Source organism: Salmo trutta, chromosome 11, assembly GCF_901001165.1.
Source record: "Salmo trutta chromosome 11, fSalTru1.1, whole genome shotgun sequence".
Classification (NCBI taxonomy): Eukaryota; Metazoa; Chordata; class Actinopteri; order Salmoniformes; family Salmonidae; genus Salmo; species Salmo trutta.
The window spans coordinates 16,468,874-16,495,212 of NC_042967.1; the positions used below are offsets into that span (position 1 = coordinate 16,468,874).

Below are 26,339 nucleotides of genomic sequence, written 5' to 3' on the forward strand. Positions count from 1 at the left end.
CCAGGAACACATCGACAACAGCCACCCTCGAAGCAGCGTTACCCATGCAGAGCAAGGGGAACAACTACTCCAAGTCTCAGAGCGAGTGACGTTTGAAACGCTATTAGCGCGCACCCGGCTAACTAGCTAGCCATTTCACATCAGTTACACCAGCCTAATCTTGGGAGTTGATAGGCTTGAAGTCATAAACAGCGCAATGCTTGAAGAATTGCGAAGGGCTGCTGGCAAAAAGCACAAAAGTGCTGTTTGAATGAATGCTTACGAGCCTGCTGGTGCCTACCACCGCTCAGTCAGACTGCTCTATCAAATATCAAATCATAAACTTAATTATAATATAATAAACACACAGAAATACGAGCCTTAGGTCATTAATATGGTCGAATCCGGAAACTATCATCTCGAAAATGAAACGTTTATTTTTTCAGTGAAATACAGAACCGTTCCGTATTTTATCTAATGGGTGGCATCCCTAAGTCTAAATATTCCTGTTACATTGCACAACCTTCAATGTTATGTCATAATTACGTAAAACTCTGGCAAATTAGTTCGCAACGAGCCAGGCGGCCCAAACTGTTGAATATACCCTGACTCTGCGTGCAATGAACGCAAGAGAACTGACACAATTTCACCTGGTTAATATTGCCTGCTAACCTGGATTTCTTTTAACTAAATATGCAGGTTTAAAAATATATACTTCTGTGTATTGATTTTAAGAAAGGCATTGATGTTTATGGTTGGGTACAGTCGTGCAACGATTGTGCTTTTTTCGCAAATGCGCTTTTGTTAAGTCATCCCCCATTTGGCGAAGTCGGCTGTCTTTGTTAGGAAGAAATAGTATTCACACAGTTCGCAACGAGCCAGGCGGCCCAAACTGCTGCATATACCCTGACTCTGTTGCAGAGGTGACACATTTTCCCTAGTTAAAATAAATTCATGTTAGCAGGCAATATAACTAAATATGCAGGTTTAAAAATATATACTTGTGTATTGATTTTAAGAAAGACATTGATGTTTATGATTAGGTACACATTGGAGCAACGGCAGTCCTTTTTCGCGAACGCGCACTGCATCGATTATATGCAACGCATGACAGGCTAGATAAACTAGTAATATCATCAACCATGTGTAGTTAACTAGTGATTATGATTGATTGATTGATTGTTTTTTATAAGATAAGTTTAATGCTAGCTAGCAACTTACCTTACTGCATTCGCGTAACAGGCAGGCTCCTCGTGGAGTACAATGTAAAGCAGGTGGTTAGAGCGTTGGACTAGTTAACCGAAAGGTTGCAAGATTGAATCCCCAAGCTGACAAGGTAAAAATCTGTCGTTCTGCCCCTGAACAAGGCAGTTAACCCACCGTTCCTAGGCCGTCATTGAAAATAAGTATGTGTTCTTAACTGACTTGCCTAGTTCAAAAATATTATAATGATTATTTTTTTAATAATAAAAAAAAGGCTCTTTTTTTAAAAAAAAATTTTTTTATTTTTTTTAAATCGGCGGCCAGAAATACCGATTACCGATTGTTATGAAAACTTGAAATCGGCCATTCCGATTAATCGGTCGAACTCTAATAACAACCCATCTGCACATGCATACACACACACTCGCATTCAAACACACAAACATGCATACACACGGACCCACACATACACACAAGTAAATAGTGCCACACATGCACTCAAACGTATACAGTTGGCCTTGCTGTTTAGATGTTTATTTTCCTCGATGTCTTTTGTTTTAGCATTGTTGTTTTCTGTTGTTTTTCTTAGTTTTTCTCTTTAGTTATTTTTGTTGGTGCATTGGGTGGGTGGTGGTTTTGGTTGGGTTGGAGGGGGACGGTGTCTTGGGGGGGGATGGGAGTGGTTTGGGGTTGGAGAGTGGCGGGGGAGGTTTTTTTCAGGGGGGGGGCTGTGGGGGGGATCTTGGATGGTTGGTGGCCTGATGATTGGGAGCTAGGGCCAGTGGCCAAGAGGTTGCTGGTTTGGGTCCTCAGTACGACTTGGTGGAGATTCGGTCCTTGTGGACTTGGGTAGGGCGCTTGAGCCTGGTTGCTCCTGTGGGTCGCTCTGGATGGGAGTGTCTGCTGGAGGACTGAATGTAATGTAAATGTTGAGCGGCTTCACTGCAGGTAGATTGTATGTTTTAAAATTAGATAATTTAAAAAAAATTACTACCCATCTGCCACGCTGACCCTCAACACGGGGGCCCCTCAGGGGTGTGTGCTTAGTCCCCTCCTGAATATTCCATCAATGAACAGAGGGATTTCTTGGCTTTATTCGACCTTCAAAAAGGGACACACATACACAATAAAGGAAGTTTATCAAATAAAGTCATTGACAAGAAAAGTCATTCACTACATCAATTATAGTCACAGCCTCTCCCCTTCGTTTGCTTAACTGGGGGGATGGGCTGAAGAAACGGTTTACGATAAGCAGGGCGGGGCTCAACACGCGGAAGGCATCCCAAAGGGCACCATTTTCTCTAACTTTTCCATGTATAATGCTCTACTTTTGAGTTTGAGAGCCTTAGTCAGATGGTCAAATGGCTTTTCATAAAGATGTCATGGTAAGTAATGGAATCCAGGTTTCTGTGTGTGTGTGGAGAAGGATTAGTGAATTGAGGGGGAGCAAGAACCTGTGGAGGTATCAACAAGCAGGTAGAAGGGGGCCAGGTGGGATTGGGCCAGGTACAGTATGTCCAGGTGTCAGTGAGAGTTAGTGAGAGCATGGCTAAGACCATGAACTGGGTCGTAGAGAATAATCAATGTTTCTGTGGACACTGGATAATCCGACACACACACACACACACCTGTTTGACCTTGCTCTGATACTGTAGGCCTATTTATGTTACTTTTCAGAATTAATTCAGGTAGCATTAAATGTCTTGTGGTTGTGTTAACCATGACAGCCAGCTATTGCTTCAGTTGTTGTTTCGTTTTCACTTCTTGTTACCTGGTAAATAACCAACAGCCATGGTTAACCACAAGGAGAAAAAGGCGAGGGAACAGTCCATGTCAGCCAGGGCCATCTTTTTAAAGAAACACCTTTTATTTCCATTTCTAGTTGAGTAAAATAAGTTGTTTTGTGCTAGTCATCAAATAATCCAGAAAATAGCAGTAAACAGCTCCAGACTCAGGCAGAAAACTGGATGTTCTATTCTTAGCAAGGCCCACCTTTTCAAAGAAAACTATATCTATTTGAGCAAAATAGGTCGTTTTGTTTGTGATCACAAGAAAATCCTAACAATTCAGGAAAAGAGCGCCACAGCCAGGCAGAAAAATCTGACTGTTCTATTATAAAGTGAGAACAAATAGTTTCTCTGATTGATATGGCTGCTACTTAGAAATAGAATGAGATGATTTTTCTGTATTAAAACGTGTCCCAGTGCAACATGCCTAGCTCTGCCCATTTTCCAACGGATCGAGAGATCTCACCACACCAGTTTGATGAAAACAAGCTACTACACGCACTGCTATCATGATAACTAACAGCAGCAGGGTTTTTCCTGCATAGAAAAGTCTTGGGTGGGCCACCTGAGTGTTTTTTTCAGGCCACCTATGTCCAAAAAAAAGACAGAACTAAATAACATTTTACAAATTATACTCATACAATAACAATGCCCAATGCTACCATCTAGCCACACTACACAAACAGTACATTTCTCCTTCTCATTCAGGCATTGTGGACAAACTGAGCAATCTAAAATACGCCCTGTCTGAAACAGAATTCAAGCCTCTGCTTGTCCCCTAACCAGAATACTTCAGGGTTATCATCACCATTTTTACAAAACACAACATGTCTTAGATCGACATACAGAGGACAATAAAACACTACATGGATTTCGTTTTCGCCAAGATCACACAGCAGACACATTGTCTCCTCTTCAGGCACTCTGTTAAATCTACCCGTCTATATAGCCAGAGGGAGGGTGCCGGATTTTCGTTAGGTTCAGGCAGACATAATGGTGTACATAAAGTGTACCTTCTAAGTTTAGGTTTGCACCAAACATTAACTGGCCATTGTTCCTAGTGAATCACATAGTAATTTGTTCCTGAGTATATCACAAAAAAATAGATAACAATTCTCTAGCCCACAGAAAGTTATGAGTAAGGTCCCAGTCTAACACTTTTTTAGTGATTCTGTGTTCTGGCATATTTATCAGTCTTTTTCCATAGATGTTCCATGGTACACATGGTTCCCAACCCCAGTCAGTTTGTACACTCCAAGAAACAGAATGCTCTGTTTTGAACATTGTTACAGTTAGTAAGCACATTGGATCCCACATCCCAGCAGCATAGTCCATCACTGGACACCCACAACATGTATACAGCTGAAAGTAAGCAAGATCCTTACATATTTTCATTTTGTTTAAACACCAACCCCAAGGCTCTAACTGCAGATTCTGCCAGTGATCTAATGCCGTCTTCAACGGTCATGTGATCATCCAGTGTGAAACCAAGGTAATTATAGAGCCCAGTGTAGAATAATGGGGTTGTGCCAAAACAAAGGTCGTGTCCACTTCTCTGCACGACCTTCTTTCTGAAATGAACAATCTGGGTCTTCTCTTGATTCATCGCTAGTGTCGCTTTAGTACTACATAAATTAACAATATTCTACATATTCTGGAAGCAAGGAGAACTATGACATCAGTATACAACAAGATGCCCAGGAATATATCCGCAATTTCAACACCAAGTTTAGCATTTTTTATTTGTAGGGCTAAATCATTAGCATATAGTGCAAATAAAGTGGGCGAGATTGTGTCTCCCTGCTTTACACCGTAAAGGGGTTGGAAACAAGCCAGTCCTGAGGATACTGACCTAAATACAGGCAACTGGAGTCAGATAAAGAGCTTTGATGGCATCAAAGAATAATCCATCAATTCCTATTTTAATTTGTCTAAAAGCAAGGTCTCTCTTCACCCAATAAAAAGCCTTCTGAAAATCAATAAAACAGGAAGTCTTAGTTCAGAAGTTGGTTCTCTCTCGAATTCTAGACAGTATAGATCAGTGGAGGCTGCGGAGGGGAGGACGGCTCATAATAAGGTCTGGAACAGATCTAATGGAATGGCATCGAGCACATGGAAATCATGTGTTTGATGTATTTCATACCATTCCACTTATTCCGCGCTAACCATTATGAGCCAGTCCTCCCAAATTAATGGGCCACCAACCTCCTGTGGTATAGATATGTTCTATACATGCTCTGGCTTTCCTAAAGCCATTCTGTTCATCAGAAAGCTGGCCAGGCAGTTCTAGATAGTGAGATAGCCTATTATTTAGAATGCAAGAATCAGTGGTGTAAAGTTCTTAAGTAAAAATACTTTAAAGTACTAATTAAGTATTTTGGACTATCTGTGTTTTACTTTATTATTTCCATTTTTTTTACAACTTTTACTTTACTACATTCCTAAGAAAATAATGTACTTCTCCATATATTTTCCCTGACACCCAAAAGTACGTGTTATATTTTGAATGCTTAGCAGGACAGGAACATTTTCAAATTCACGCACTTATCAAGAGAACTTCCCTGGTCATCTACACCTGCATTGCTTGCTGTTTGGGGTTTTAGGCTGGGTTTCTGTACAGCACTTTGTGATATCAGCTGATGTAAGAAGGGCTCTATAAATACATTTGATTTGATCTCTACTGCCTCTGATCTGATGGACTCACAAAACACACATACAAAGAAATAGATGATGAACTGCAATACTGGAGAGATGAGAGTTGCAACTCAATATTAGAAAGGTGTCCTTAATGTTTTGTACACTCAGTGTATATCATTAGGCCTACTTCAAAAAAATGGTGGATATACCGATCCAGGGCTCCCGAGTGGCACAGCGGTCTAAGGCATTGCATCGCAGTGCTAGAGGTGTCACTACAGACCCTGGTTCAAAATCCAGGCTGTATCACAACTGGTCGTGATTGGGAGTCCCATTGGGTGGTGCACATAGTTAGGGTTTGGCCGTGGTAGGCCGTCATTGTAAATAAGAATTTGTTCTTAACTGACTTGCCTAGTTAAATAGAAATATCCCCTTGAATCACTATATGGTATTTGCAGTACAATATGGGCTGTAAACTATGACCATTTATGGTAATACGGGTGCTTAATTTGTAAATCGGGAGGTGCCGGAACATAAAGTGAGCACTGGAGTCGGGTGACCTGGGGAGGTTCTGAAGTACCGGAACGCATACAAAAAAAGTCCTTTATAATAAAGCATTGTATGCATATATTTGCTAGTGGCATAGAGCAGTAGAGTAGAGGCACTTACACAAGTTGCAAACATGGAGAACATTTTTAGTAGCATAATGTCCGGGAAAATGTTGGCCTTTTATAAATGCATTTCATGCAATTCTCCTTCATTTTACATGACTAGAGACTTTGGCAGAATATTTTTTAATACCACACACATGATCGAAATGGCAGGTTACTTTAACACTGACAAACTGAGAATCTGAGATCAATAAAAACGACTTTGTGTTGAATCCATTAATAGCCCAGGCCTGTGTGTGTGGAGACACATGTTGAAGGCTACAATACGAGGAGGAAATTATAGTCCTAAAAATGCTTTCCAGTTTCCCTAACTCACCCAATAACGCGCAGCTCACTTGCTGGTGATGGCCGACGCGGGCATGCCAAAAGCCTACCTCTCACGCTCTCTCCCTCTGGATTTGAAATATTGTGAACGGCCTGTTTTGTCTGCATGCTGCTTTTTTTCCACAGACATATTTGCTGCTTGTTCCCAACTGTAAGCTATTCCTTGTTCTATTCCTTGTTCCTTGCTATTTCTTATTCCGTGTTATTGGGCTACAGTCCACAGATAGGCTATAAAAAGGCTATAAAAAAGCTATTGATCCTCTGTTGCTAAATTATAGGCCTTCTCATGGTGTAGTCGGGTATTCTGAATTATTTAATTTATTTCTGAACAGACAGCAGTAATTCTATAACTTTGGCAAATGTATTTACATTTATCAGGGGTGCTGCAGTTCATTCAAAACCCTTCGCGGGGCTATGATTCGGGGCAGCAGGTAGCCTAATGGTGAGAGCATTAAGCCAGTAACCGAAAGATTGCTGTGATCGAATCCCTGAGCTGACATGGTAAAAACCTGTCATTCTGCCCCTGAACAAGGCCGTTAACCCACTGTTCATCCGTAGGCTGTCATTGTAAATAAGAATTTGTTCTCAGTTGACTTGCCTAGTTAAATAAAGGATAAATGAAAAATTCTATAAGGAAATACATTTTGAATTGCAACACTGGAGAGATGAGAGTTGCAGGCTCATGTCTATCAGAGCAGAGAGGGATCATGGAAAGCGAATATCCTAGTTATGAGAGATACTGGCGTGCTTCTCACACAGCCACCGCCAAGTGTTGGTCTCAAACATAGGTTACAATGGACTAAGGATGTGGCAAATCATAAACCCGGACCAACCCAAATCAACTCTTAGAATATTTGCCCCGGGCTGAAAATCAACTTTTTCACAATACGTTTTTGTTGGTTGCGGCAGGAGAATTAATGATGAGGCAACTCGAATGAACTTTGATCAATTCCGAGGAATGTTAAAATAAGTGTTCATGCCACAAGAGGTACCGGGTCTGGCCAATTATGTTCCGGGACAACACAGTCCAAAACGGAGAGGATCCGGTCCAAATTAAGCACTGGGTAATGGCGTTTGAATATTGCAGATTGTACCTTTAATCGTGTTTTGTCCTCTCTCCACCCGAGCAGACAGTTGAGTCTAGCAGGTTGCATTCCCATGTGGATCAATAGGCACTTCTTGAACAAGTGGAGTATAACCAAGCCATCTGCGTTGTTAGGGGTAGGCTTCCCGGGGTGCAGCCCTGAATGTGTTTGGTCTAATAATTGGGCGAAAAGATTTCCTGCGGGGGGGCTTTAGGACCATGCGGACTAAGGATGTGGCATCGCGCTTGCTGCAGAGAGTGTGAGAGAGTTTTGTTCTTCTGCCCAGGGTTTTTCTGGATCATAATTTAGGTGGTGGGCATGGCAGGGGTGTGGTCATGAACGTGGCCAATGGTGCAGTCGCCAACATAAAATGTCTTATTGGTCACAGTGACAAAATGTAGCTGTTGTAAAGATAATTTCCTGCTATACTACACATTTTCTCATGGCTTATGCTATCTGAGTGACTCAAACATTATATCAAAATCAATGGGAACCATGCCATAACAAATATACTCCTTAATGCATAATTTGGAGAATTTTAGATTCTCCCTTACTGTTTAGCTTTTATTTTGGTGATTGTTAGTTCTCAAAGATGATCTTATTTTAAAATATAGGTCCATTAACTTTTGAGCTTACTTGGATTTTAGTCATTTCATTTTAAAATGAAAGTAATAATATACTGTACAATATGTGTCTCCAAACACCTAGGCTTAGGCTATTGATGGATTCAAGACAAAGTCGGTTTTCTGCCTGAGTGTGGCGATGTTTACAGCTATTTTCTGGAGTATCTTGAGACCAGAACAAAACTACTTATTTTACTCAACTATAGATTTAATGAAATGGTATTTCTTTGAAAAGATGGACCTGGCTGACATGAAAAACACATTAGGGGAAAGGATCAACAGATACAGAGGCTGATTATCTTTCTGCACATCTCTTTATTTACAATGCTGGCTGTCATGGTTAACACAAACGCAGGACGTTGAATGCTACCTGAATTGACTCAGAAAAGTAACATAAATAGGCCTACAGTATCACAGCGAGGTCAAACAGTTGTGTGTGTCAGATTATCCAGTGTCCACAGCAACATAATTGATTATTCTCTACTGTGATGTGTACTGTGGTTTTAGCCATGCTCTCACTAACCCTCATCTTTTCTCTTTCTCCCCTTATGGAGACTCTTGGACCGCAACTGAGGACACACTGGCCTGATTCTTAGACGTGCCTGGGCCAATATCACCTGGCCCCTTCTACCTGCCTGTTGGTGTCCTGATTCCTAGACGTGCCTGGCCCAATCCCACCTGGCCCCCTTCTACCTGCCTGTTGGTGTCCTGATTCCTAGACGTGCCTGGCCCAATCCCACCTGGCCCCCTTCTACCTGCCTGTTGGTGTCCTGATTCCTAGACGTGCCTGGCCCAATCCTACCTGGCCCCCTTCTACCTGCCTGTTGGTGTCCTGATTCCTAGACGTGCCTGGCCCAATCCCTCCTGGCCCCCTTCTACCTGCCTGTTGATGTCCTGATTCCTAGACGTGCCTGGCCCAATCCTACCTGGCCCCCTTCTACCTGCCTGTTGGTGTCCTGATTCCTAGACGTGCCTGGGCCAATCCCTCCTGGCCCCCTTCTACCTGCCTGTTGGTGTCCTGATTCCTAGACGTGCCTGGGCCAATCCGTCCTGGCCCCCTTCTACCTGCCTGTTGGTGTCCTGATTCCTAGACGTGCCTGGGCCAATCCCACCTGGCCCCCTTCTACCTGCCTGTTGGTGTCCTGATTCCTAGACGTGCCTGGGCCAATCCCTCCTGGCCCCCTTCTACCTGCCTGTTGGTGTCCTGATTCCTAGACGTGCCTGGGCCAATCCCTCCTGGCCCCCTTCTACCTGCTTGTTGCTGCCTCCACTGGTTCTTTCTCCCCCTCAAGTCAAATGAACTCCCTCATCTTTCCTCTGTCTCCTCTTCCAGAGGGCCTGAGGCTCTAGGATCGCAACTGAGGCTTGACACCTGGACATGTTGTTTTGTTGTTCCATGATACATGGCGTAGATGTGTCTATACTCTGGGGCGACGTTACTCTTAAGATGGCTGTTTTTACATCTGTTGGACAATTGCTGAAATATACGATATTGCATTCGTAGGTAGGATACACTATTCACAATTGTAGGCAAATGATTTACATGTTTTTTGAGTGTGTTTGTCTGATTTTGTAGAATTCATCACCAAATGGAATCACTGCTCTACTGTGAAGTTGTCACGTACCATCCCATACCATCGCAGGTAATGACAAGAAAAATGGTTTGCAATGTATTTCAACAGTCTTTCATACTTACAAGTTCTCTCCAGTTATCTCCATGACCTTTCACTATCTTTGGGTCGTAGACACAGTCTTCCTCTTCCATGCCAACCTCAGGTGGTACCCAGCCAGTGTCATAGCCATGCACATGTAGTAGAGTTAAAATGGTTATTCCAGCAAACTTCAAATTATTAGAATAGTACACAACGCAGAACAGAACAATCAGGTTGAGGGTCAGTGGCCAAAGCCCGCGAACAGGAATATTCCAAGTTCAGACAGAAGGGGGGAGTCAGATGGCCAGGAACTTTACTTTTGGTTTCTAATTTTAATTGTTGCGCTACTGGTGATGCCTGTTGATGTTAGGTAGGCAGCTACAGTAGCTGAATGATGTTAACATCTTCAGGTTTTGTTTCATTAAATGTATTTTATTTTATCTGGGTGCTTACGTCACCTACTAACACCCTGGTACTACCCTTAGCTCCCGCTCTCCTCAGTCTGAGAAAACACTGAGAGAGAAAGAACAACTTTTCAGGCGTTGCATTGGAGACTGATGTGTTCCTGTCCTGTCTTTTCATAATACTATTGCAGCAGATCAACATAAAAGCCTTAAAGACAGCCGTGGTGTCGCTCTTCAATTCTGGGTTCTCCTGTGGTGCATAAGAAACCCGATACACACAGTGTGCCAGGTCTTCTGCTTGGGGTGGTTCTTCTCCTCTATGATAATAACCTTCCCCACATCCACTCTGACTTGAAGTACTCTTTTCTCCCAGTAGGGGACACCAGGAGGGTTTTCAATGGCTTTTAGAATGTCCCAACTAACGTAGACACCAGTTCCCAGAACACTTTAGTCTGCACTTGGTGTGAAACCATTGTTCTTAATCAACTCTGTTGTGGTGACGTGGAACATCACAAATTCTGTCTGATCTTCAGGAAGTGTGTTGCTGTCTAGAAAGTTGATGTAGTGTGGGGAGTTAGCAACAAGCTAGTAACCAAACTGCAACTGAATACACCTCTGCTGAGATGAGCTGTAATATAAGTCAATACAATGCACAATTACACATTGTAATATTAAATAGTCCTTTGGCTAAAACTGTTACACCAAATAGTGATATTTATACAATAACAATATGCCGAATCACTATTGTTACAGTAATATTACAAGTGTTGTAACATTATCATGCTTAACATATAAATGTACTTTGTAAACAGGGATTGTTTGATATATCTAAGTTAAGTGTCCAATAACAAGACTGTTTAATAAAGACTGTTGTTTATTATACTGTGTATGCTTAGGAAACAGTACTTCTTACTGATCTCGCTACTGTGCTTTCCACTAGTTGCCACAGCCACAAATGCATGAAAAGAAAAATGAGCTTTTTGGTCTTCATTTAAGGTTATGGTTAGTCACAAGGGTTAACAGTGAGGTTACGGCTAGGGTTAAGGTTAGGGTTAGGTTTAGAACCACACTTTAATAAGAAATAGGCGAGGTTGAAGACTTTGCTGCTGAGGTAACTAGTGACGACTCACTACGGTGCTTAGGTTTCATTTCTAGGTTTCCACTCGTCACTAGACATAGAGATGGATAGAGGGCACAATTGCCACAAATAACTATTTCTCTATGTCTCTAGAGAGCACAGCAGTCCATCAGAATGTAGAACCATGATACCTCTATGTAAGTGAAAAGCAACCATCCCACACAGATAGTAGAGGTAGTGTAATAAATACATAACCATACACCTATAGTATTAAAATATTTAAGTAGCATGCCACAAACCTGACATTGAAAGCTGCTGACACCTTTTGCAAACAGTAGTGAGCATTCAGCTGCCTCCAGCGTCAAACTGGAAGACACCTTATAAACCTATGACAGACACACAACATTGACTAAATATTGCCAATGTTTCCGCAGTAAAGATGCTACAGATGAAATGAACACACTCAAACAATTGGTGACTTTTAGAGGTTTATTTGAGATTTATTATAGGAAGACAATTATGATCATTGATACAGGCCTTGTTTACGTCAAGTGAATATCATTGAATCGTTTTAAAAAATGTGATAAGGTTATATTAATTGCATATACAGTAGGAATATTGCCAATAATCAGTAAGCCTTTGGCAAAATATAGCTTCTTCCTATGCAATATTGAATGTGTAGCTATAGCAGCATGCTACATCCTCTTATCTCGATGAACATGAAGTGTAATGCTCCTTGAATACACCTTCAAGACTCAACCTCCAGTGACGGGTTTAACCTGAGGATAGAGAAACAAATACAACATGTTAGAACCTGCAAGTAGTGGAGTACATATTTCAAGTGCAAGCCTTCTAGGAAAATGAAAACTTCCATCTAGTGATTGGTGAGAGGAGTTCAATATTACATACTTTTTCAAGATGGCCACTTTCAGCAATGCCATGACTTTGATTCTCTTTGGGTCGTAGACACAGTTCTCCTGTTGGTTGCTCGGCACCATGTCAACACCAGGTGGAACCCAGGCAGTGTCATACCCATGTGTGTGCCAGTCGTATTGCCTGTCATGACCCTGCACATCAATGATCTTAACCTTGCCAACATCTACCTTTACTTTCAGAACCATCCTGTCTGAGTCATCGGCACCAATGGGGTATTTAATGGCTTTTCTGATGTCTCGACTGACATAGACACCCGCACCAAGCATACCATCTGTGGATGGTGTGAATCCATTTCTCTGTATTTCTACTGCAGCCTGTTTTGATGTTCCATGATACATCACGTAGACGTGGCTGTCCTCAGGGGTGACTCCACTCTGAAGATGACGGTGTCTAGATCTGTAAGACAGGGAGACAGTTTTTGCAGAAATGTGATAAAAAGTACAACCTTCTACAGTTGCAGTATTTTAAATTTGTGGCAAAATATCTGAAACGAATTTGTAAGCCCTCCACAAATAGACTATAAAACAATGCCGTTGGAAAGCTCAAAACACAATTGACTGCTGTGAAGTTCAATTGTTCATGACAGGTAAAACCAAGAGAAAGTTAGCAGTGCTTTACAACAGTTTATTTTATACTTACATGTTGTTTTCTTTCACTTTCATGACCTGCATGACTTTGATTCTCTTTGGGTCGTAGACACAGTTCCCCTGTTGGTTGCTCAGCACCATACTGACCCCTGGGGGAACCCAGGCGGTGTCATATCCATGCTCCGTATGCCAGGTCTCCTGCATGGGGTGGTTCTGCTGGTCTATGATCTTAACCTTCCCTACATCCACTCTGACTTTTAGGACTCTTCTCTTATTGTTGGAAACACCAAGGGGGTATTTAATTGCTTTCCCGATGTCTCGACTGACATACACACCAAGCCCAAGTTCTTCTCTTGATGGTGTGAAACCATTCTTCTTTATCAACTCTGTAGCCTCTTTTGTGGTGCCGTGGAACATCACATATTCTCTGTGATCCTCTGGATGCTCATTGGTCTCAAGAATGTTCTCTAAATAGTATGGTGAATTTGTTTTGTTTTTCTGCTTGGTGTACCCCTTCAAAGCCATGGTAATCAAACTGCAGCTGAATACACCTCTGAAAAATGAGCTGTAATCCCAAAAACTATTTTTAAGGCCTAGCCATTTTGCAAATTATTTAGGCTGGAACCGTTAAAGCAAATTGGAATGTTTAAAGAACTATTCAACGTATCCAGAATCAGTGTTACAATAGTATTAGAATAGCATTATAACAACCTCAAGTAAAGACTGGTAAACAAAACAGTATTTGACAATAATAATAAGACAGCTAGCTTGTCTAATGTTTCAAATAACATTATTCTCACCCGCTATACTAACAGACGAATGCAGGATTATACCGTATGTGAGGGTTTCCTTCCACTCAAGTTTCATTTCCTGGTTCTTGAGAAAAACGTTTGGTTTTCTGTTTCTTGGTAAGTAAAAACCACGCCCACTCACGTTAGAATCTAGTCTAATGGTTACATGATCATAAACATATGTGAGACGTCATGCCGTATTAAGACCTCTGGAGCGATTTAAAATTGCAATGCGGACACCTTCGACAAAGACATTGACGTTTTTAGTCTTTATACAGTACCAGTCAAAAGTTTGGACACACCTAGTAATTCAAGGGTTTTTCTTTATTTTTACTATTTTCTACATTGTAAAAAAGTAGCGAAGACATCAAACTATTAAATAACACATGGAATCATGTAGTAACCAAAGAAGTGTTAAACAAATCAAAATATATGTTATGTTTGAGATTCTTCAAAGTAGCCACCCTTTGCCTTGTATATCAGACTAGGTACAGAATCAGTAACGAGTTGTGTCAATATAAACAGTGATCATCACACAACTGCTGTCTGCGACTAACAGGAAGACACCGTTGATACGTCTAAGGAAGACACAACATTGACCAATACTATCAATATATTTCTGCACCACAGATGCTGTAGATGAATAAAACCTGATTGGATTTTGTGGAGGTAAAACACTCAAACAGTATCAGGAACTTCTACAGTTGATTTGAAATGTATTATAGGAAGAAAACCCTTCTTTAAACAACGTATGATCATTGATACACATTCATTATCAAGTAAATATGATTGATTATATTTCTAAAATATATGATACGGTTATATGATTGATTGCACATAAATTCCCATATCAAATCCTCAGCCTATTGTGAGCCTATTTAGCTCCTTCTTACTGTGGACTGTTGCTGCATCATGCTGGACTGATGAAATGTGATCATATTACTCCAGTGCTAGCCTCCCTACACTGGCTTCCTGTTAAGGCAAGGGCTGATTTCAAGGTTTTACTGCTAACCTACAAAGCATTACATGGGCTTGCTCCTACCTATCTTTCCGATTTGGTCCTGCCGTACATACCTACACGTACGCTACGGTCACAAGACGCGGGCCTCCTAATTGTTCCTAGAATTTCTAAGCAAACAGCTGGAGGCAGGGCTTTCTCCTATAGAGCTCCATTTTTATGGAATAGTCTGCCTACCCATGTGAGAGACGCAGACTCAGTCTCAACCTTTAAGTCTTTACTGAAGACTTATCTCTTCAGTAGGTCCTATGATTAAGTGTAGTCTGGCCCAGGGGTGTGAAGGTGAACGGAAAGGCTGGAGCAACGAACCGCCCTTGCTGTCTCTGCCTGGCCGGTTTCCCATCTTTCCACTGGGATTCTCTGCCTCTACCCCTATTACGGGGGCTGAGTCACTGGCTTGCTGGTGTTCTTCCATGCCGTCCCTGGGAGGGGTGCGTCACTTGAGTGGGTTGAGTCACTGACGTGGTCTTCCTGTCTGGGTTGGCGCCCCCCCCTTGGGCTGTGCCGTGGCGGAGATCTTTGTGGGCTATACTCGGCCTTGTCCCGGGATGGTATGTTGGTGGTTGGAGATATCCCTCCAGTGGTGTGGAGGCTGTGCTTTGGCAAAGTGGGTGGGGTTATATCCTACCTGTTTGGCCCTGTCCGGGGGTTTCATCGGATGGGGCCACAGTGTCTCCTGACCCCTCCTGTCTCAGCCTCCAGTATTTATGCTGCAGTAGTTTATGTGTCGGGGGGCTAGGGTCAGTCTGTCACATCTGGAGTATTTCTCTTGTCTTTTCCGGTGTCCTGTGTGAATTTAAATATGCTCTCTCTAATTCTCTCTTTCTCTTTCTTTCTCTCTCTCGGAGGACCTGAGCCCTAGGACCATGCCTCAGGACTACCTGGCTTGATGACTCCTTGCTGTCCCCAGTTCACCTGGCCATGCTGCTGCTCCAGTTCCAACTGTTCTGCCTGCAGCTATGGAACCCTGACCTGTTCACTGGACGTGCTACCTGTCCCAGACCTGTTGTCCCAGACCTGCTGGAACCCTGACTTATTCACCGGACGTGCTACCTGTCCCAGACCTGCTGTTTTCAACTCTCTAGAGACAGCAGGAGCGGTAGAGATACTCTCAAAGATCGGCTATGAAAAAGCCAACTGACACTTACTCTTGTGTTACTGACTTGTTGCACCCTCGACAACTACTATGATTATTATTATTTGACAATGCTGGTCATTTATGAACATTTGAACATCTAGGCCATGTGCTGTTATAATCTCCACCCGGAACAGCCAGAAGAGGACTGGCCACCCCTCATAGCCTGGTTCCTCTCTAGGTTTCTTCCTAGGTTTTGGCCTTTCTAGGGAGTTTTTCCTAGCCACCGTGCTTCTACACCTGCATTGCTTGCTGTTTGGGGTTTTAGGCTGGGTTTCTGTAGAGCACTTTGTGATATCAGCTGATGTAAGAAGGGCTATATAAATACATTTGATTTGATTTGATTTGAACCATCCACTTCTGGTAACGAAAATCCAGTAGAAAACCCTCTTGGTGTTCCAGACAAGAGTAGCTTAAGGGACATTTCAAAGTGTTTCAACTTCATTTTCATCATCTCCAGCACCACCCCAACACCACCCCAACAACGTGTGAAAATTGCGCATTTCTATGTTTTGTAGTAAAAAAAATATATTTCCAATGACATCTTCAACCAATTAGTAGACAATTATTAGGCAACGTCTACTCATCATTTGTTAAAATCACACAATGCACACCGATGACGTCATCTTTTTACTACAAAACATAGAAACACGCCATTTTCTCATATGTTGTTGATGTTGGGGTAGTGCTGGAGATAATGAAGTTGAAACATTTTGACGTCGCCCATTAGAGTCAGAGTGGATGCAGTACCACCCCAAGAGGAGGACTGGCACCCTGAGTATGACACTGCCTGGGTTCCACCTGGTGTTGGCATGGTGACGAGCAACCAAGAGGAAGACTGTGTTTACGACCCAAAAATAATCATGAAGGGAACCGAAGAGAACTTGTAACTATGAATAATCCTGTTGAAGTGCAAAATACAGGTAACTGCCAAAATAATGGAAACAGTTGAGTAAATGAGGGGTACAAAGTATATTGAAAGCAGGTGCTTCCACACAGGTGTGGTCCCTGAGTTAATTAAGCAATTAACATCCCATCATGCTGGGCAGGCCATTATTTTGGCTACCATGGCGATGCCCCCATAGGATGATAATGCCCCCATCCACAGGGCACGAGTGGTGACGTAATGGTTTGATGAGCATGAAAACGATGTAAACCATATGCCCTGGCCGTCTCAGCCACCAGATCTCAAAACAATTGAACACTTATGGGAGAATCTGGAGCAATGCCTGAGACGGCGTTTTCCTCCGCCATCAACAAAACACCAAATTATGGAATTTTTACATTTTAGTCATTTAGCAGACGCTCTTATCCAGAGCGACTTACAGTAGTGAATACATACATTTCATTTTTTCATTTCATGCATTTTTTTTTTTTTGTACTGGCCCCCCGTGGGAATCAAACCCACAACCCTGGCGTTGCACACACCATGCTGGCGTTGCAAACACCATGCTCTACCAACTGAGCCACAGGGAAGGCATATTTCATGGAAGAATGGTTTTGCATCCCGACCAGTAGAGTTCCAGACACTTGTAGAATCTATGCCAAGGTGCACTAAAGCTGTTCTGGATCGTGGCGGCCCAACGCCTTAAGACAGTTTATGTTGCTGTTTCCTTTATTTTGGCACTTACCTGTATAATACTGCACTTAAATATATAATGCACCTTAAAATAATGTACCTACTGGACAAAATGTATAATATTAGTCAATAGGTGTCTTCTATAGACTAATAGTATCTTCGATTTAGTCGCAAATGACAGCTGTGTACTCACTGTTCAGACTGACTCAAGAACTGATCTTAGTCTGATGTATAACACTACGGACATCAATTTACTGGTCAAAGGTGTCAGCATTGCAATTTCAAAATGCTCCAGAGGTCTTGCAATAATAAGATGTATCATACATGTTTATGTACCCATTAGATTAGGCTTCCTTCTCATCTGAGTTGGCATGGTTGCTTTTCACTAGCAAATAGATATCCTGGTCATAAATATGGATGGACTTTGCTCTCTCTCTCTCTCGAATTAGAATTTGAGAGAAAGAGGGGGGAGGGGGGAGAGAGCGAGGGAGAGGAAACAGAGGAGAAACGAGAACTAAACTCTGTCATATAATCCTGAATTAGTCTGACAGGTTGGTTGAATCTGATTCCACAGCAGCAGGTAAGGATGACCAAATACTAATTTGACTTTTTAGAAAGTTGCTTATTAGCTACTTCACGAATGTTAACATCGCATTGAAACATTTAAATCACAAGCCAGAGGATATAATCCAATATATAGTATTTTCTATAAAAGTGAATGATACAACAGAGATTATCTGAATTATAATGTATTTATAACATTACAAACAAGTTTCAAGTGCTTGTAACATACCAAATATATTGTGCACTATTGAAGTATTATTCATGTGAGCCAAAGAAATATACTAAGGCAACACAGTAGTTGGCAATAGCATGTGACATTTCTGAATTAGTAGCCTGGATAAAGTCTATTTGTAGTTGACATGTTGCCCTTTGTAATTCATATTTAATTGGCAAGTATTACAATGTGCAGGCGGAGTCCCCTTTTATTACACTTCAGGTTACTTCCACATGTACAGTGCCTTCAGAAAGTATTCATACCTCTTGATTTATTCCACATTTTGTTGTGTTTCAGACTGAATTCAAAGTCAATTAAATAAATAAAAAAATCCATTTGGAATGTCAAGGCAATGGGGTGCGAATACTTATGTAAATTAGATATTTAAAATATTTTCAATAAGTTTGCTAAAATGTCTAAAAATATGTTTTCACTTTGTCATTATGGTGTATTGTGTGTGTAGATGGGTGAAAAAAAATAATATTTAATTCCTTTTGAATTCAGGATGTAACACAAGAAATGTGGAATAAGTCAAGAGGTATGAATACTTTCTGAAGGCCCTGTAGGAGATCTAAATCGTTACTACAGGATTGCAGAAGTTTGACTAATCATAAAAGCATATTTTGCCACAGGTTCTCACAGCTAGAATCATCATGTTGACTAGGGCTTGCCTGAGAAAAATGAAACCAAACTCTCCATACTTAGACAACTTTCTCGACACTGGTGAACATCCTGAGGATCAAAGAACATATGTGATGTTCCATGGCACCTCAATAGAGGCTGCAGAGATGATTAAGAAGAATGGCTTCACACCATCAAGAGCAGATATCAGCATGCTTGGTGCCGGTGTTTATGTTACACGGGACATTCAAAAAGCCTGTAATTACCCTCCTGGTGTTTCCAAGTCTAAGAGAAGAGTACTAAAAGTCAGAGTGGATGTTGGGAAGGTTAAGATCATAGACAAGCAGGATCACCCCATGCAGAAGACCTGGCATACCGAGCATGGATATGACACCGCCTGGGTTCCCCCAGGGGTCAATATGGTAGAAAGCAACCGACAGGAGAACTGTGTCTACGACCCAACGAGAATCAAAGTCATGGAGGTCATGAAAGTAAACAAAAAGACCATGTAAGTATGAAAGAGACTGTTGTAGTGCAAACCCTCTGATTGGTTTTACCTGTGATGATGCAATAGATACATTCTAGAGCTTTCTAACGGATTTGTCTTTAGAGCCTAGTTTGAGAGGTCAGATGACCAGGAATTCAAAAAAATCTAAATTTCCCCAATGGCCTAAAAATCAAGTCTCCTTTAACAAATCATTATTTTAAATAAACTATGTAAAGTATAGAAGCTAATATAATATCATATTGAAGCAAAAGCTGTTTGCCTGTCTTACAGATCTAGATACCGTCATCTTCAGAGTGGAGCCACCCCCGAGGACAGCCACGTCTATGTGATGTATCATGGAACATCAAAACAGGCTGCAGTAAAAATACAGAGAAATGGATTCCAACCTTCCAAAGATGGCATGCTTGGTGCAGGTGTCTACCTCAGTCGAGACATCCGAAAAGTCATCAAATACCCCATTGGTGCTAATGACTCAGACAGGATGGTTCTGAAAGTAAAGGTAGATGTTGGCAAGGTTAAAGTCATTAACGAACAGGGTCACGACATGCAATACAACTGGCATACTAAGCATGGGTATGACACTGCCTGGGTTCCACCTGGTGTTGACATGGTGACGAGCAAACAAGAGGAAGACTGTGTCTATGACCCAAAGAGAATTACAGTGTTGACAATGCTGAAACTGTCCACCATGCAAATGTGAGTGATATTGAGCCACAGTCAGTACCTTATCACAATGGAAGTACCCCTACAGTAGAAGGCTTGAAGGGCACTTAGTGTGAGCCCCACTATACACACATGCAGGTTTTAATTGAGACAGTTTGTATTCTATTCTCTTTACTGCAGGTTAAACCCGTCACTGTAGAACTGATGGCGTTCTGCATTCAGTGGGAGCATCCAGCATCACTTCATGGTCATCAGAAGAGGATGGTTAGAATCAGACGGTCCCACATGATACAGCTCATAGGAAGTAGAAGCTGATGATTTGACATGGCAATCTATAAGCAATCAATCATATAACCTTACATCAAATATTCATATTTACTTGATGTAAATAATGCATATGTAACAATGATCCTTGTTCCTATAATAAAATCTCAAATAAACAAGTTTCACACATTGTTTGTTGTGTTTTCCCCCCTCCAAATTCCAATCAGTTAATCCGTTGAAGTATCTGTGCTGCGGAAATATAGGAACTAATTTAGTCAATGTTGTGTGTCTTCCATAGACTTCCATAGACAGGTGGCAGCTGAGTTCTCACTGTTGGCGGAAGGTGTCAGCCATTTTGAAATAATCAGATTGGGATACCATATATGTTTATGGTTCTGTATTTATTAGACTACCTCTACTATCTGAGTGGGTGTTGTTGCTTTCCGCTTACATAGAGGGATCATGGTTCTACATTCTGAGGGACTACTATGCTCTAGGTCAGCGATCATCAACTAGATTCAGCCGCAGGGCCATTTCTTTTCTTGAACGGATGGTCAGGGGGCCGGAACATAATTACAAATCATTTGTAGACTGCAAATTGACCGCAAGAAGCCCAAACATATATAATATTAGACTAAAACATCATAATTTCAAACCTATATTGTGCGTGGGAATACTTTGGAACAGATTTCCCAAATGAAAATCACTTGGAGCTGATTTGTTGGTGTTTGTACAGTCTTTTATGTCCAACCATTTAACTGGGCCACCAGTTGGAGATCCCTGCTCTATGTGCCTTATCCAACTCTATAGAGACAAGAGTTGGAACCAGGAAATGAAATCAGTAAAGCACTCTGTATGAAGCACTACTGTAGGTTTCCTAAGAATACAGTATAATAATCCTGCATTTGTCAAGCAATAGCAGGCAAGAACAATCTACTGTAATTCTAGACAAATTAACTGTCTTGTTATTTACCATTTCACTGATATATATCAAACATTATTACGGCAACAATAGTGATTTAGCATATTGTTATTGTATAAACATCACTATTTGGTGTAACAGTTTCAGTTAAATTACTTTTTAATATGGCTTGCTATTACAATGTGTAATTGTGCATGATATTGACTTATATTACAGCTCATCTCAGCAGAGGTGTATTCAGCTGCAGTTTGGTTACTAGCTTGTTGCTAACTCCCCACACTACATCAACTTTCTAGACAGCAACACTTCCTGAAGATCAGACAGAATATGTGATGTTCCACGTCACCACAACAGAGTTAATTAAGAACAATGTTTTCACACCAAGTGCAGACTAAAGTGTTCTGGGAACTGGTGTCTACGTTAGTTGGGACATTCTAAAAGCCATTGAAAACCCTCCCGGTGTCCCCTACTGGGAGAAAAGAGTACTTTAAGTCAGAGTGGATGTGGGGAAGGTTATTATCATAGAGGAGAAGAACCACCCCAAGCAGAAGACCTGGCACACTGTGCATGGCTATGACACTGGCTGGGTACCACCTGAGGTTGGCATGGAAGAGGAGGACTGTCTTGGAAGCAGCTAAAGGGGATCCGCAATAAATACAAATACAAGAATAATGTACACCTAAACTGCATCATACTGATTTTGCCATTCTCTTCTCATGAACATGAAGTTGAAGTGATGCTTTATGCTTCCTAAATACAGAAGGCCTTTAATTTAGTGACAGGTTTTTAACCGGGGGAAAGAGAAACAAATACAAAATGTATATCAAAACTTTCATGTATTGTAGTGGTGCTGACAATGTATCAAGAGCTCTTTCACACTGCTGCTTGAAATTCAATGGCGCTTTAATCTTCAGTAGTTGTGACGAGTGACTCCTTCTCGCTTACGTTTTTAACCGCCTAGTGCGGGGGTCGGCAACCCGCGGCTCTAGAGCCGCATGCGGCTCTTTAGCGCCGCCCTAGTGGCTCCCTGGAGCTTTTTCAAAAATATGAAAATGGAAAAAGATGGTGTGAATATATTTTTTGTTTTAATGTAATTTATTATCCAATGCTGTAAAAATGTGTATAATAAATATTTAATTTCAACATTTCTGTCAACGAAGATGTACGTCATAGCCTGCGACACACGTTTCTTTCAGCTCGGCGTAGTGCCAGACAGGTGGCTGTTGCAAACAAACCGGCGGGTGTGTCATGGGCCATGGATCCCAAAGGGAAAAAGAGAAAGATAGCTGAGGAGAACAGAGGATTCCACAATTCTTGGCCCGAATCATTTGCTTTCATTGCCAATGCGGAAGGATTGCCTGCATGTTTGCTTTGTAATGAGAAGTTGTCAAATAACAAAAAGAGTAACGTGGAAAGACAGTTCCATTCTTCCTGACAGTTATAGGAACATGAAGAAATATGCATTTGGAGTATTATCCATCTTTGGATCAACATACCTGTGCGAGCAGATATTCTCAAACATGAACTACATAAAATCCAAATACCGCACCCGCCTCACAGATGAGAGCTTGCAGTCCTGCGTGAAGATTAAAGTTACATTTTACAGGCCCGATGTTGAGAAGCTGTCCAGTGATGTCCGAAAACAGAAGTCACATTAAACGGGTAAGAACACAATCCTGTCATAGGCACATATTTAGTAACAAAGTGGCTGTTTTTATAAAGTGATTTCTGATTTTTGTCAGTATATATTTGGAATGACACAGGGATATTATTGTGTTTTGTTGCTCAGGTCCGAGGATGGCTGCATTGTATTGTGCGTGTCAAAAGAGAAGAGGATAATGCACAGAAATCGAACTTAAACTGTATTATTTTAATTTTATACACTTTACCTTTTCAAAAGGCTGCTGTTTTATTGCACTCGGTCTGTTGCCCAGATAAGGGGGAAAAGAGAAGAGGATTGTATCGTATTATTGAGGATTGAAAAGGACTGCATTTTATTTCCATGGGGAGGTCTGAAATTACAGGAGGCCTATTATGCACGTTGCACATTTTGTTGTTGTTTTTTCGAATCCTAAAATAAAAATGACATCAAAAATCTGATTTATGTATTGTATTTCTATAATTTCATCAATGCAACGAAACATAATACATTAATATTATAATGGTAGTTAAACTTAAAGCACCATCGTACAGCAGAGTAGTCACGGGGTGCGTCATTCTCTCCAGGATGCGCTGCAGGTAAAATAAACGTTTAATCATGAATGCTCATTATGTATTTGTAGCCTAATTATCATTTTGATAGTAGGCTAATATAGACACTTACAGCATGTGTTGCCTTCATTATAAGGCTTATATAAGGCTTTTCATTTTTTGCGGCTCCAGACAGATTTTTTATTTTTTTTGGTCCAATATGGCTCATTCAACATTTTGGGTTGCCGACCCATGGGTTAGTCCCTGACCGTTTTTTCCCCCGTTTGGTTCTTAATGAATACAACCCAGTTTAGATCCGGGAATGTGAGCGAACGGCCGAGTGAGCGTCTAGCATCGATTTCATGAGCTGGTCAAAACAAATCTCCATAGACAGTATATTAGGCCTACCCAGATATCCTGAAAGTGAATTCTGAGCAGAATATTGCATTTAAATTGGACAATTATGTAATTACATAATAACATTAATATGTGGCCTAAGACAACACATAGTTCTATGTGTAGGGTACCTGTCATAAGTATTCAGAAAAATGCATCCTTCCTCCTCTATGACAGATCCAGCCTCTCCAACCTAGTGTGTGTGTGTGTGTGTGTTGGGTACAGCAGAAGAAACATTTCCACCTTGTGTGGATAATAAAGTATTTTTCTTCTCCTATACAAGTTCAACATAAGAATTCTTCAGTACAGATTCCACCAGACCAGTCATGTCTGATCAGTGTATTAAAGGATAGATAGCCTACCTACCCTTGCCTGGCTACCTACGGTATTCACATCTCTCTGACCAACTGACATTTCTTCTCCACGATGAGTATGGATTTGCCACCCTCCCTGGTGATTTCTAGAACGTGAACTCATTCTGACTGTTCTGGTTCCAGAAACCGATGGGTTGGGCCAGAACCAGCCTACAAATGGACAGTATCAAACCACAGTTAGATTACCCTAAATTTGACTGGTCCCCCAGGGAGACATGCTGACGTCATGGTAACACTCCCCTTCTCCCCTCTTTCCTCTCATCTTCTCATCCCTTTCTCTCTTCACCTCTCTCCTCCCTCCCTCCTCTCTCCTTTCTTCTCTGTTTCATTTGTTTTCAAAACCAAAGTGCCCAATTGCAAGGACCCGTCCAGAAACAACCCCTAGCCTAGCTCCTAGACACCAGTGTAGATCTAAGAGCATTGTACAGGTGTTAGAGATATCTTGCTAACACTTATCCAATCCCTTTAGATCTACACTAGTGTCTAAAATGATGTCTGGCCCGGTGGGGGAGAAGTGAAGGTGTACGTCCCAAATAGCACCTTATTCCCTGCATAGGGCTCTGGTAAAAGGTAGTGCACTGGAAAGGGAATAGGGCAGCTTTTGGGACTCATTCCAAGGGGTTGTGGTTAGAAATTGTTTTAGACTGGGTTCCACATGGTGCCTTCCTCTAAGACGATTTGTCACAAAACGAGGCGTCTGAAAATTTAAACTGAAAATAAAGATGTCAACGAAAACCCAACTTAACAGAAATCCCCACTACAAACATTTTGAAAAATTAACCAGGGTTGTTTTTTCTTCTCCTCATTCCTCCTTTTCTATATAACATGTCAGATTGTGTATTCCAAATGGCACCCTATTCCCTTTAGAGTGCACTACTTTTGACCAGGGCCCTATGGTGGGTTGGACACCCCTGCGATCCACATAGGGAGAACCCACATGCCGTTTTCTTGTCTTCTGGGGTATGAGAGCCAGAGCTGCTGCTCTCCTATAGGCCCTGGTTTAAAGTAGTGCAGCCCTGGTCCTGGAGAGCCACAGGCATGTTTTTGATTTAACCGACCTGGAGAGCCACAGGCATGTTTTTGATTTAACCGACCTGGAGAGCCACAGGCATGTTTTTGATTTAACCGACCTGGAGAGCCACAGGCATGTTTTTGATTTAACCGACCTGGAGAGCCACAGGCATGTTTTTGATTTAACCGACCTGGCAGACCAGGTGTGTTGAATTTAGGCAATCACTGAATTGATCAATTAGCTCAGTTGGTCAGGTGTGGTGCCTAGTTGTAACAAAATCCTGCAGTACCTGAGGCAGTCCAGGAACAGGGTTGCCTACCTTGACATAGGGAATATAGTGCCATTTCGGACGCACTTGAAGGTGCTTCGACAACAATGTTTAAAAAATATATTTCTTCAATATGATGCTTTTATAAATATTTCTGATGGATATTTCCCATAATACTATTACTGATATTATTATGATGATGATCACACAGGCAGATCTTGGCCCTATTTATACCTGGTGTTACCTGTGTCCTGATCTTGTCCATATTCAATGCGTGCCTAACTACCTCCAGAGGTGGGCAAGAAGATCTGATCACAATCACATCACGATGCGTGAATCATCTACACCTGTCTGAAAAAGTGCGCACAGCCAGAATGTGGACAAGATTAGGACAAAGGACTCATGTTAGAACCAGGTATAAACGGGGCTCATGACACTGGTTGAAGAGAACAGGAAGGACAGACAGTGTAACCAATGTACAATATCATTTTCAACAAACGCAAACAAACATCTTAGTGGTCCACATATATTATGGTTATAACTCATGATATCCCCCGCCCCCCCATGCATACCTACTAATGTTGTAGTCTTGAGTTCTTATATATTAATGACATAAATGCTACATTCTCTTAGTTCTAATTCAATGATATAATGGCAAACAAACATATGTCACGGGGCTGCATGCCAAATAGCACCCTATTCCCTTTATAGTGCACTACTTTTGACCAGGGCCAAAAAGCACCCTCTAGCGAAGTGGAGCGTTTCTTTACAGTTAAATTAGGGTTGCAAAATTCTGCTAACAAACATTTTTGTCAAGTAATTTAGCCTGATTAATGACTGATCAGGCTACATGCATT

The 26,339-nt window shown here is 41.5% G+C and overlaps 3 protein-coding genes and 1 long non-coding RNA gene across 5 annotated transcripts in view; 2 read left to right on the plus strand and 2 right to left on the minus strand.

Annotated features, from left to right (window-relative positions):
- The window catches only part of LOC115202316 (S-methyl-5'-thioadenosine phosphorylase), a 26,120-nt gene extending 18,154 nt beyond the window's left edge, over window positions 1-7,966 (minus strand). For both annotated transcript variants that reach the window (XM_029766397.1, XM_029766395.1), the window contains exon 1: window positions 7,693-7,966. In XM_029766397.1, coding sequence (XP_029622257.1) covers window positions 7,693-7,758 — 66 coding nt within the window. In that variant the 5' untranslated portion in view covers window positions 7,759-7,966. The remainder of the gene's footprint in view (window positions 1-7,692) is intronic.
- On the plus strand, window positions 6,533-10,035 carry LOC115202320 (uncharacterized). Its single transcript, XR_003879940.1, has 2 exons — window positions 6,533-6,749; window positions 8,861-10,035. It is a non-coding gene; the product is annotated as an uncharacterized LOC115202320 (long non-coding RNA).
- A 1,880-nt stretch (window positions 10,036-11,915) lies between these two features.
- LOC115202317 (uncharacterized) lies at window positions 11,916-13,857 on the minus strand. The gene is made up of 4 exons (XM_029766398.1): window positions 13,764-13,857; window positions 13,016-13,528; window positions 12,350-12,772; window positions 11,916-12,219 (listed from the first exon to the last, which is right to left on the minus strand). The coding sequence occupies exons 2-4, from the start codon at window positions 13,486-13,488 to the stop codon at window positions 12,189-12,191; spliced, it is 927 nt and encodes a 308-aa protein (XP_029622258.1). The 5' UTR covers window positions 13,489-13,528; window positions 13,764-13,857; the 3' UTR covers window positions 11,916-12,188.
- Window positions 13,858-17,348: 3,491 nt separating this feature from the next.
- On the plus strand, window positions 17,349-20,745 carry LOC115202318 (uncharacterized). Its single transcript, XM_029766400.1, has 4 exons — window positions 17,349-18,066; window positions 18,897-19,393; window positions 19,664-20,089; window positions 20,237-20,745. The coding sequence occupies exons 2-4, from the start codon at window positions 18,918-18,920 to the stop codon at window positions 20,253-20,255; spliced, it is 921 nt and encodes a 306-aa protein (XP_029622260.1). The 5' UTR covers window positions 17,349-18,066; window positions 18,897-18,917; the 3' UTR covers window positions 20,256-20,745.
- The last annotated feature ends 5,594 nt before the right edge of the window (window positions 20,746-26,339 follow it).

Bases quoted from the DNA above. Each gene is read 5' to 3' on its own strand.
- LOC115202317 (XM_029766398.1), bottom strand. From the start codon at position 13,488: ATGGCTTTGAAGGGGTACACCAAGCAGAAAAACAAAACAAATTCACCA. The intron at 12,773-13,015 runs GTAAGTATAAAA...CCTGTCTTACAG, and splicing joins AAAGTGAAAGAAAACAACAT to ATCTAGACACCGTCATCTTC. The intron at 12,220-12,349 runs GTATGTAATATT...CTCTATCCTCAG, and splicing joins AAAGTGGCCATCTTGAAAAA to GTTAAACCCGTCACTGGAGG.
- LOC115202318 (XM_029766400.1), top strand. From the start codon at position 18,918: ATGTTGACTAGGGCTTGCCTGAGAAAAATGAAACCAAACTCTCCATAC. The intron at 19,394-19,663 runs GTAAGTATGAAA...CCTGTCTTACAG, and splicing joins AAAGTAAACAAAAAGACCAT to ATCTAGATACCGTCATCTTC.